The following is an 11342-nucleotide window of genomic DNA, read 5'->3' on the forward strand; positions in this document are numbered from 1 at the left end:
TATTGAAGTGTTAACAATCAGGAGAAGAAAGAGAGTAAAGAGGCAGTTGTCATCCTAGGGAAGTGAGGTAGTCAGTTTGTGCTTCCCAAGATGAAAATCTCCTGCAGCAGTCCAGGTGTCTGCCCTGGGAATGACAGTGCAGAAATAGAGAGACATGCTCTGCTGGAGGAGGGAGAAGTAAGTTGTATGTGGCAGAGATGCAAGAAAAGGCAGTCTAGTTAGAGGAGTCCTAAAAAGGAGTTTTCCTTTTGAAATAATTCTGCTTTATTCTTGTGTCATGGGATACTGCAGCAAATTTTTCACTTTTATTTATATGCAATTTCTTTGGTACAGTAATAGGTTTTTTAAAATTTTAGGCACTGTGGCTGAAGAAGGACATTAAATAGTAAAGGAGCAACTAGATCTCCTTTCTGTTTTTCCTTCCAACAACTTCAAATCTGAAGAAGTGGTCTATGAATAACTGAATTTACCTCATTTTAAACCCATAAGACTGAAACCTAAATGGTGTTGCTTTGGTGCTGGCTTTCTGCAGGTTGTAGAGGTTATGTTGGAAGGCAGGGATGGAAGAGGATCATTTCTGCATTCCTTGAAGGGAATGAGAGCAGTGGCTGCAATATCAGAGTGCTTTGATGTGGCTCATTCGACCTTCTTTTCCTTTTTTTTTTCTTAATAAAATGTGCAATCCTGTTTGTAAGAACTCTGCTCTCTTTTTCTTGGCTCCACCTATCTTGACAGTTTCAGGGGGATGAACAGAGAAGCAAGTAAGTGCTTGAGGGCTTTTTGGGACTTCTTTTAAAATGTTTGGTTCTGGATCTGAGTGTTGTCAGAAGCTTCTTTATAATCCATTTCTCTAAAGGATTAGCTGGGTGATACTGTCAGATCTGACTTCCACGAGGGTCTGGGATAGGCATGGAGACAGGGACTACATGGAGCCACAGCCTGGGCACACCCAGGTGGGAGTGAAGCATTCCTGGGCACAGGCACCCCTGGGCCAGCACACAGCTGCTCCTCTGCCACAGCTACAGATCATGCAACAAGCACATTCCCAGCTCTAGGGAAGTTTGTTGTTGTGGGAAGTTTGCTTATTTCCCCATGGGAGATGCCTTAGGATCCCTGGACATAGGCCAGTTCTTGCCTCTTGTTTTTCAGACACTGGATTTTAAGCACAAATGCATTTGATGGGTTCCCAGTGCTCATTGCTGTGACACTGTTGCTGTAGGGAAGGTGGCCACAGAAGCAGAGAGTATCCTGAGTTGGAAGGGACCCACAAGGATCCCTGAGTGCAAGCCCTGAAACACACTCTGTGCCTGAGAGCACTGTCCAGGCACCTCTGGAACTTCATTTCTCTCTGGGATAGGTTATGTTACAAGGTAGTCAGTGTCCTCACCTAAGAAACTTCCCAGCTGAGTTGAGTGGTCAAAATTTTTATCATAGCCAAGATTGCTCTCCTGGGACACTGTGTTCTGCAGGCATTTCCTCTTGAACCTCAGGATACTCTTTTTCTCAGGGATTTTATGTGGCTCTGTTTAGTTTCATCTTGAGGGATTGAAGCTCAGGGAACATGGAGGTTTTTTCCTCTGGTGGCTCTCTCTGACCTGTACAGAATTTTTGCCTGTGTTGGACAAAATCAGGATCTGGGGGTACAGGTGGCTTGCTGTGCTGTATATTTTTCAGATGGGGTTTTTTGTGTCTTCAGAAATGAGTTTTGTGTGAGTTGTCTGTCCACATCCATCCTTGTTTCTCCTTTAAGAACTGAACCAGAGAGACCAGATGAGCTTTTAAGAACACTTAAAACCAAACCCTAGAAGAAGCTTCAACAGCAGTTTTAGACACAGTGTTTTGCATTTTCCTGGTCTTTGGAGTTTACAGGGCAGGACATTCAAAGTCTGCTCTAAGATGCAGCAAATGCTCTGTTGGACACCTTAATGGGGATCTCCTGTTCTAATCTCATCTCTATTATAGATGCAATGTGTGTTACTACTCCTACTATTTTTTGTAGAGAAAAGAGTTGCTTTTATCTTTGAGACATTCAGAATTTTGATTTGAGTGTGTCTTGGCACCAGAAGCAGCTTTGCATAAATCATGCTGAAATTATTTTAAGTAAGGATTTTTTTTTATGTGTAGTTAAAGGTTTTCTTGTTTACCAGATATATACTATAGGTAATGAGCCTGTTTGTTTGTATACACTTAATAATAGATATATTGGAAAACTATGAAAGATAATGTAGACAACATTACAGTTTCTATGTTTTGGGGGAGGTTTTGTTATGTTTGCTGTTTTTAAAACATAACTGAAAGTTAAGAGGTGTTTTTAAGTAGCAGTTCTGTACTATATTAGTGTAGGAGCTTTCAGACTTTTTTTCCATTATTTTGTTACCATCTTGCTGCTGTCCAGTGTGGCTCACCCTGTGGTAGGCTGGCTGTAGCCTCTCCTAAGGGCAGGTGTGCCACATTTGTTAACAGTGCTTCCTGTCACTTGTAGAAGTGAAACTTGTGGATTGTGGAGCATTCCTGGGTCAAACCCCATAGGCTGAGCACAGGGATTGATTTCTGTAGCTGATCTTTTCCCCAAAACTGCCTCATGGGATGTGGCCATTCTTGCTGTGTTCTAACTAAGCAGGGAAATGTGCAGTTCTCTGTCTCCTCCTAAGTTGTGCCAACTCTTCCCTCAAGTGGCAGTGGCTGGGACCAGGAATGGCAGGAACTGCAGTGAGGGACTCCAGCTTCTCTACCACACCTCTACCTCTAAATATGCTGGATGAGGAAAAGCACTCCCAAGTTAGCAAGTTTCCAACTACAAATATGAAAAAGAGCAACCTTGATGGTTCTGGTTTGAAGCAGTGTACTGTCTATTTACAATAAACAAAGCAGATAAAGAAATGCTTACATATATTCCTTACTTACTATTAAAGCTAAAGTGTAGGGCTTATATAAGGCTTCCTCAGGTTATTAAAAATCCTTCCACATGTTCCATCCTGTCCTGAAATAATCTGCCTGTTGGAGCTTTGCTTCTGGGTCACATCTGTAGATGAATCAAGAGAATTGTCCTAAATGTCATTCAGTTTTTATCACAGCTGCTTTAAAAGGAAAAAAACCCCACCAAAGTGCAAACCTCAACTGAACCAGCACAAAATCTGAGCTTTATCCGCTTGACTTTACGTATTAAATCTTAATTCAGCTCAAGAAATATTAATCATGTATCCTAAATAATGCCTATTACTGTCTGGATTTTCAGTTAAAGCTTCATAAGCTTTTAACGAAAAAGTGCTGGAATTGCCAGTGTGTCAGCTCTGCCCCAGCCTTCCCTGCCAGGGAGATCTGTCTGTCCAAGCCTGGGGAGTTGCAGTCCTGAGGCACTGACACGGAAGGTAAATTGTCTGTAAAGACAGAAAGGAATCAGCCAGACTGCATAAGGCTCTGATTTATAGGGAGCCAGCAGCTGATAACTCTTTTGAGGTCAGCACAGTTTTCGTGAGAAAAGGAACAATAAAACTCTTGAGTCTCTTTGGGATTCCTCCCTCCCTGCTGAAGGCAGGCTGTGGTGTAGTGTTGCTACACTTATTAACAAGGTATTTGAAATTAGGATGGCCCATGTTCCTTGTGTAACCATCCATCATTTCCTTACCCAAAGCAGTTTATGCTGCATGTTACCCTCTGGATATGGCCAGATCTTGCTTGTATTTTGTGAGAAGCAGATCTCCAGTGAGAGTATGTATTTAGAAGTATCAGCATGGTTGTAATTTCAGGGCAGTCTCTGTCCCCACTGTCCCCATGACTACAGGTGGCTCCATTCACCCCTCTGTGGGCTGCTGAGTCATGGCTCAAAGCCTCTTGGCTTTCACCAGTGCACAGTGTGTGACTTCAGGGGAATTCAGGCCATCTCAGTGTAGCCCTTGTTGGGTTTTTTTGTTTTGTTTTGTTTTGTGTGGTTTTTTGTTTGTTTGTTTGTTTTGGTTTGGTTTTTTTTTTTGTTACAACCACCAGAGCTCACAAATCCTCAGCAGCATAGTGTGGTTTTGGAGTATTTTTGTATTTGCCTCATATGCTGAGTGAGTCAGTGCATATGTGCACTTCCATTGGAGTGTCAAGAGCAGAGCTGTTATCAGTGGTGTGTGTCCCTGTTCTTTATTCTAATGTCACACCACAGACATGGTCTAGTGTGTTGTGATGTGGTGTGGACAGGAAATAAATTCATCCTGATTTGTGGGAGTGGAGAGCTGAACAGTGAGGAGGATAGTGCAGAGGTTCATGAGACTGCAGGTTTTACCCCTAATTCTTTTGTTGTTTAATTGCAGTTTTTCTGAGTCTGTATCACCTGTGGAAATAAAAAATTTACTTTGATTGTAGGTGTCTGTTAGTGGCTTATATTCCAGTGAAAGTATTTCCTACTTGAAAACATCCAGGACAAAACCTGCTGGTCAAAGGAGTGAGTGTACAATCTTTTCAGTGTCTCATGCTCTGCCAGTGAGGAGAGGCACAGGAGGCTGGGAGGGAGCATGGCCAGGGCAGCTGACCTGAACTGGCCAAAGGGTATTCCAGACCATGGAACATAGAGCCCAGTACATGAACTGGGCTGATTGCAGGGAATCAGTATTTTACACTTGCAGTTTCTCCAGCTGAAACCCATGGTCAAATTTTAAGGATGCTTACAGATTTTTCCTAGCTAAATAAAAGCAAGCAAACCCTGTCACCATCTCTGGGTGTCTGTGCTTGGTTGTTTGTTTCAACATCAGTTGTGTAGCCAAAGTTACAATGGCAGTTTTTGAAAGTGAACTTGTTGAAAAATAGCTAAAATTGTAGTAAAATACTAGAATTCTTGTAGATTCCAACTTGCTGGTACAAAGTAGAAATTCAGGCTTCACATAGCACTGGAAATAGGATAAAATTAATGTAAGAGGAACACTGGTAGATGAAAACAGACAAGCAATAGAGAGCACTTGCACAGAAAGGAGAGGGGAGTGGTATTCAGCTGGGATTGTGTACTTGCATTTGCTTTCTTTTTCTTTGTTCCATTGCAGTTTGGTTTCAGACTTTGTCTTGTCAGGTTAATAATGACCATGTGGTGCATTTTGGTGATGTCATGGTGATAAAGTCAGGGAAAGGAGGAGCTCCCAGCAAAGCTCATGTAAGGGGTTCCATTCTCTGGACACGCCAGCTGGACCAGCTGGGTGCTGTAATCCCTACTGAAATGTAGGTCAGGCAGCTGCTGCTCCTGCAGAGGCCTTCTCATCTTTCTTCCAGCTCACCAAGTTTCCAGGTGTCCTGTCCTATTCTGTCCCATACAGGAGGGAACACTGAAGGAATCACTCACGTGTTGTGTCCTCCTTTTTGTTCGTAGGGAACAGTCTTCACTTTAGAATCCGAAGAGGAAGAGTATCCCGGGCTCATTGCAGAGGACAGCAATGACATCTACATCCTGACCAGTGACAACTCAGGGCAGGTGAGCCCCCCGGAGTCCCCCACGGTGACCACGTCGTGGCAGTCGGAGGGCCTGCCCGTCTCCCTGTCGGCCAGTCAGAGCTGGCACACGGAGAGCTTGCCAGTGTCCCTGGGACCTGAGTCCTGGCAGCAGGTGGCCATGGATCCCGAAGAGGTTAAAAGCCTGGATAGCAACGGAGGGGCTGAAGAGAGGAGTGAGAACAACTCTTCCAACTCTGACATTGTTCACGTGGAGAAGGAAGAGATACCAGAGGGGATTGAGGAAGCAGTGGTGCCAGCTGGTGCTGCAGAGACCATACAGGCAGCCTTTCCAGAAACCTCTGCTTCTTTACAGGAAATAAAACCTGAAATTGCTGCTGCTGAAAAAGCACATCCCTCCACACTTCTGCGTACAAAACAGGAGGAAAAGGGAAAAGCAGCTGAAGAGCTTGTTGAACCTGAAATCCCCGTGTTAAGTAAACCTGTCCCAAAGTTAGCCCCATCAGAAGAAAAGGCTGCACCAGAACCTGAGAAAATACTGCTTCCAGGGGAAAAAAAAGCAGGGAAAGAGGGCCATTTGGAAGAAATAGAAGAGAAATCCTCAGCTGCAGAGGAGAAGCCTATCCTGTTGCCAGAAGGGAAATCTATACTGCTGTATGGCGGGGCTGCCGCGGTCGCTATATTGGCTGTGGCAGTCGGAGTAGCGCTGGCGCTTAGGAAAAAGTAATGGAGCTCTCTCAAGGAGGAGGGAGGAGAGAAGAGAGCACATCCAATTTTTGTAGTTGTGTTACCTAAAGGTTGAGCTGCCTGCTGTTTAATTGGACATTTGAGTAACTCAGTGGTGATGAGGTGAGGTTGTTCAATAAGCCTCCAGCTACGGACAATCATGTTTTTAGTAGAATCGGGGCGGGGACTGGTTTTTCGTGATTAAAGTACGGGGGTGTTTTTAAAAAAAAATAACAAAAAAAATCTGCAAATTTAAGAACTAAAAGTGCAGGTGCTGAAGAAAGGGGTGCTCATACTCTAGGAACTGGAACAAAAAATCCCCAGGGGAAGGGGAGTGCCAGCTGCTGCCAGCCCCTGGAGATTTTGGCTTCTCAGATTGACCGCTATTGCAGCTGTGCTGTCTTGTCACTTCCCGTTGCGCCCCCGAGCCCCTCCTAACAAACATTAGCCAACCTGAGTCCTGTAGCGAGAGGCTGGTGTCCCTTTTGTCTCAGCTTCCTCTCAGGTACAGCACTGCTCCTCATAACCTTCCAGGTTCCTCCTAAGCCCCAGTGGGACAGTGCTTATTCTTACCTCTTGGCTCACACTGGTTTTGGCCCCTAACGTTTACTGGAGCCCCATCCTGTGAAGATGCTGCCTCTCTATAGCTGTATTATCTCTGAGCATCCTGGTGTTCCTGGGGCAGAGGTGCTGCCCAGGAGGGTGGGAGGGACACTGCTGTTTGCTGGTTTGAGAATCCATTTGCTCTGCTCCTGCCCAGCCCACCTTTCTGCAAGCTCTTCAGTTACCAGAGGTACGAAATTGATGCTGGACACTGATGCTGGTGCCCTTGAGATCACTACTCTGATATCTGGGGTATATTCAGCAAAAATACAGCAAACCCGTGTGGAAGCAAGGCCAGTGCCTCAAGTGCAATTCAGATATTAAATGCTCTGCTGTCCTGTGTCACGCTGCAGTCTGCATTGTCTTTCCCAAGTTAAGCACAGAGTGTATTTAGTCCTAACTTGGTCTTGCCTGTGACAGAATCCCAGATATATAAAGCAATGGATTCTAGTAACTGAGCAAAAGAGCATTAAACATCTCTATCTGCTTGTTCCTGGCCCGGAGTGCTGTTCGGTGCAATTTCTTTTGTGACTGTGAATCTGTAATTACCTCAACTTACAGGTTCACAAATTATGAGTAATTAACTTTGGCAAAAAAAGGAAATCTCCCTTCCTGCAATCACAACACTTGAGATGTGTGTGGAGAGAAGCCTTTCAGGTATTGCCCTGCTCCTTAGTGGGATCCAGCCGCAAGTGTTCCTCCTTCAGCACATTTGTGTGTCTGTCCTTGTCCAGCTGCAGCTCTGTGGGCAACACCTTGGGCTTCCCAGGCAGAACTGATGGATCTCTGAGGGTTGGTGCTGGCACTGTGGCTTAGACCAGATGGAGGAAGGTGAAGGGGAACTTGTGATAATGTAAAAAACGAAACATAAGCTTATGGGGGAGTCTTCGCAAAGCACAAAGACAAGGTACTTTTATTTCTAAATAACCATATCCACAGTAAATCTCCTGATGAGCCTGTTTCTTAAGGGATCTCAGAATGAAGAGGTCTTAGCATATTCTCTATTTTAGGATATTCTTGCTGCATTTTCCTTTCCCAGGATGCTGGAAAGTTAGTCAGAATGTGTCAGATTCTGAGGAATTATTTTTGTGTAAGCTTTTGTGAAATGGATTTTCTAGAAAACTTACTGGATTTTGAACTGTGTGTGTGTGAAGTTGAGTATTGAGAGGAAGGATTGTGTGTATACTGCAGCTGTGGACTGAACTTGGAGTTCTGGAGTTCTGGACTGTACTGTTGATCATTGATTGCTCTTCTTCCATGTACAAAACATATCAGGTTGGCCTTATGAGAGAAGAAAAAAAACAAACCCAAATCTTTTATCACATTGCAAAATGGAATTGACTGGGTTTTTTTTGCCATTTTCTGGTGCCCTGCTGGTACTCATTGCTGTGCTGACCCCCAGAAGGGGTCATTGGGACCTCCTCATGCCGAAGGGGCTCTCTGGTGTCTGCCTTCCCACCAGGGCAGTTCCCCCTCCTGGCCCCTTGCAGGAGCTTCCCCCACATGGAGGAGAGGTCTCTTATCTCCATGGACATGCAGGAACAGCTTTGCTTCATTTCACATGTCATGTTTATCAGGGAATGGTACAGTCTCTGAGGTGCCAAGGGCAGCTTTATTGCTTGGTCATGTTGGGGCAGGGCTGCCCCTCTCCTGCTTTGCTGATGGCTTTGGGTTCTTCTCTGGGCACGTTCACTGTGGGAGAGAAGTGTTCTTAACCTACAGCCCCTCCTTCCTGAAGACAATGAACCTGCTTTTGGTACAGCCCCACCTCTAGGCACCCAGCAGGTTACTCTGAGGCAGTGATGGAGCCTGTGGACACTCTGGATAACTTGTGTACCAATGGGGGAGGGTGGAGCTGGTGTTACTTCATCTTCTCTGTAGAGGGGGTTGTTTCAGTAGTAGTGTGGAGATGGGTAGAGGACAAATAAGAATAAATCCAGGCTGGCAAGGGAAGAAGTTAAAAACTTATTGCCACAAGGAGCCCAGTAGGGCATGAAATAAAAGGCATCCACGCACAGCAGTAAGGAAAATAAATGACTCTGTTAGGCATTTTCATGGTCAGGCAGAAGCTTTGAGTGTCTGGTGTGTTGCTACATTTCATGGGGCATCAGTTGCACTGTATGTTTTGGTTGCTTGGACCTTTATAATGTTCTTTTCCTTCTGGGGTCTTTTTGATTTGGCAAATCAGCAAGAATTTGAACTGACCACATGTTCAGAAAATTTACTGTATGAGTCTCTTTCCTCTGGGAACACTCCATTAGTTAAAAAGGTCAGCTGTGGGGTTGAATTCTGCAGAGTTTGGAGTCCTGTGGTCAGAGCTGGGGCAGGCCTTATGGAAGTCACCAAAGGGGGGGGGTACGCTCAGATGGCACTGTTCCTACAGACCTGAGAGGCTGCTCTGTTAAAGAGGTGTGAATTAGAAAATGGAAGTTTTCTTCCCCCCTATTTGCAAATATATTACAGTAACCTTAAACTGCAGGGTCCAGTTACCCTGAAAGGTGTGATGCAGCCTCTCCTCAGTGGATCTCTCCTAGCTGGCAGAGGGAAGGCAGGAGCTAGATACTTGCAAAAAGGCATATAGAATTACTTTCACTTGCGTTGCTCATCCCCTTCTCAGAAGTGCCTCAATATCTGTCCTCTAGTGGCCTGTACTTTAACAAAATATCTACCTTAGACCCATTCTGTCTTCACTTTATCCTTAGCATACCCTAAAGCTCAGATACTAAAACAGCAGAGGGCTGGATCTGTGAAAAAAGTGGGAAATACTTAAGGAACTGCAGTGGGCAGCATGCTCAATAAGGAGCTGTCAAGGGAAAGGCTTTCAAGGTGCAACTTAAATTCAGCTGTGCTTAATTTTAAGCTATGCTTAGTTGGGAGCTGGGCATGGAATTTCTTCAGCTGGCACTGTAGGAACAAGAGGCTGAGAGCAGACAGAATTCCTGTGTTGCCCAAAAGCCCAAAGTGCAGATGCAGAGCCCTGTCCCAGCCACTTGCAGCTCCTCTGTGCTGGGTGGAGCCTGGTGGGCTCCTGAGTTCCTTGAGCTGTGGGGCAAGTCAGCACTACAGGAATCCATCATTGCTGTTTGTGAGGGCTTCATTTTTCACTCTGGCTGTGCTCAGGCAGCTGTAGCTCAAGTGCCAGGTGGAAGCTGCAGTGCTGAGTACTCTTACAGTGCTGAGTGCTCTTACACAGGACAAGTTTTGCTGCCAGAATCCCATTTCCTTCCTTCCCAGAGCCCTGAGCACAGCTAGGCTAAAACTTTGGACTGGATTTTTTAACTAATCAATGCTTTCTCATGGTCACAAATGAAAAGTTTAATTAGTACTAAACAAGCAAGCTGCTGAAGTTTGGTCTTCTTTCATTTTAATGTAGTAGATAAAATAATCTGAGGTTATAAACCTTCCCTATATTCAGTGTCAGTTACAGGGTTATGGAAGTACTGGCAAAGCCCTATTAAAGTAGATGTTGCTATTCTGGCTAAAACTAGAAATGCTTCTGGCTCTGCAGTTGCTCATTCACTAAGCCAGAGCACGTTTCTGTTACAGAGTTTCAGAGTGTAATTACAAGAATCTTTTGCTGTGAAATGGGGGAGTGGGGTGGTAAGGTGCACGTGGCTGGCCCAGGTGTGATGCCTACAGGCATCAGAAAGCCCAGGGCTTCAGTAGAATGTCATATTTTGGGCTCTATTTGTGTCTGCTCATATTTGGAGCACAATGGGAGAAAGTGTTTCCCAGTGAAAAGTTCCTGGTTAGTATCTTTATTGATGATCTGGATGATGGGATCGAGTTTAACATTAGCAAATTTGCAGAGGACACCAAGTTGGGTGCAGGTGTTTGTGTGCTGGAGGGTAGGAGGGCTCTGGGAGGGACCTGCACAGGCTGGATCCAGAAGCTGAGTTCAGTGATAGGGGGTTCAACAAAACCAAGTGCCAGGTCCTACACTTTGAGCACAACCCCCTGCAGTGCTACAGGCTGGGGCCAGAGTGGCTGGACAGTGGCCAAGCAGGAAGGGACCAGGGGTTATGACTGACAGCAGCTGAACATGAGCCAGCAGTGTGCCCAGGGGGCCAGGAAGGCCAATGGCTCCTGGCCTGGATCAGCAATGGTGTGGCCAGCAGGAGCATGGCGTGATTCTTCCCCTGTACTGGGCACTGATGAGGCCACACCTGGAGTGCTGTGCCCAGTCCTGGGCCCTCAGCTCAGGAGGGATGTTGAGGGGCTGGAGCAAGTCCAGAGAAGGGCAGCAAGGCTGGTGAGGGGTCTGGAACACAAATCCTGCAAGGAGCAGCTGAGGGAGCTGGGAGTGTTCAGCCTGGAGAGGAGGAGGCTCAGGGTAGACCTCATCACTCCACAAGTACCTGAAAGGAGGGAGTAGCCAGGAGGGGTCAGGCTCTTCTCCAAGGCAACAGCAACAGGACAGGATGACACAGCCTTAAGCTGTGCCGGGGAGGTTTAGTTTGGACATTGGGAAAAAATTCTTCACAAAAAGGAATGAGCTGCAGGGAGCTGGTGGAGTCATGGTGCCTGGAGGTGTTTCAGTAAAGACTGGATGTGGCACTCAGTGCCATGGTCTGGTGGGCGAGGTGGTGTTCACT

At 45.8% G+C, this 11342-nt stretch overlaps 1 protein-coding gene across 2 annotated transcripts in view; it reads left to right on the forward strand.

Annotated features, from left to right (window-relative positions):
- BCL2L13 (BCL2 like 13) overlaps positions 1 to 7250 on the forward strand; it is a 34310-nt gene extending 27060 nt beyond the window's left edge. For both annotated transcript variants that reach the window (XM_030238306.2, XM_009095136.4), the window contains exon 7: positions 5339 to 7250. In XM_030238306.2, the coding sequence (XP_030094166.1) occupies positions 5339 to 6145 (807 nt within the window). In that variant the 3' untranslated portion in view covers positions 6146 to 7250. The remainder of the gene's footprint in view (positions 1 to 5338) is intronic.
- Positions 7251 to 11342: the final 4092 nt, after the last annotated feature.

This window comes from Serinus canaria, chromosome 1A (genome assembly GCF_022539315.1).
Source record: "Serinus canaria isolate serCan28SL12 chromosome 1A, serCan2020, whole genome shotgun sequence".
NCBI lineage: Eukaryota > Metazoa > Chordata > Aves > Passeriformes > Fringillidae > Serinus > Serinus canaria.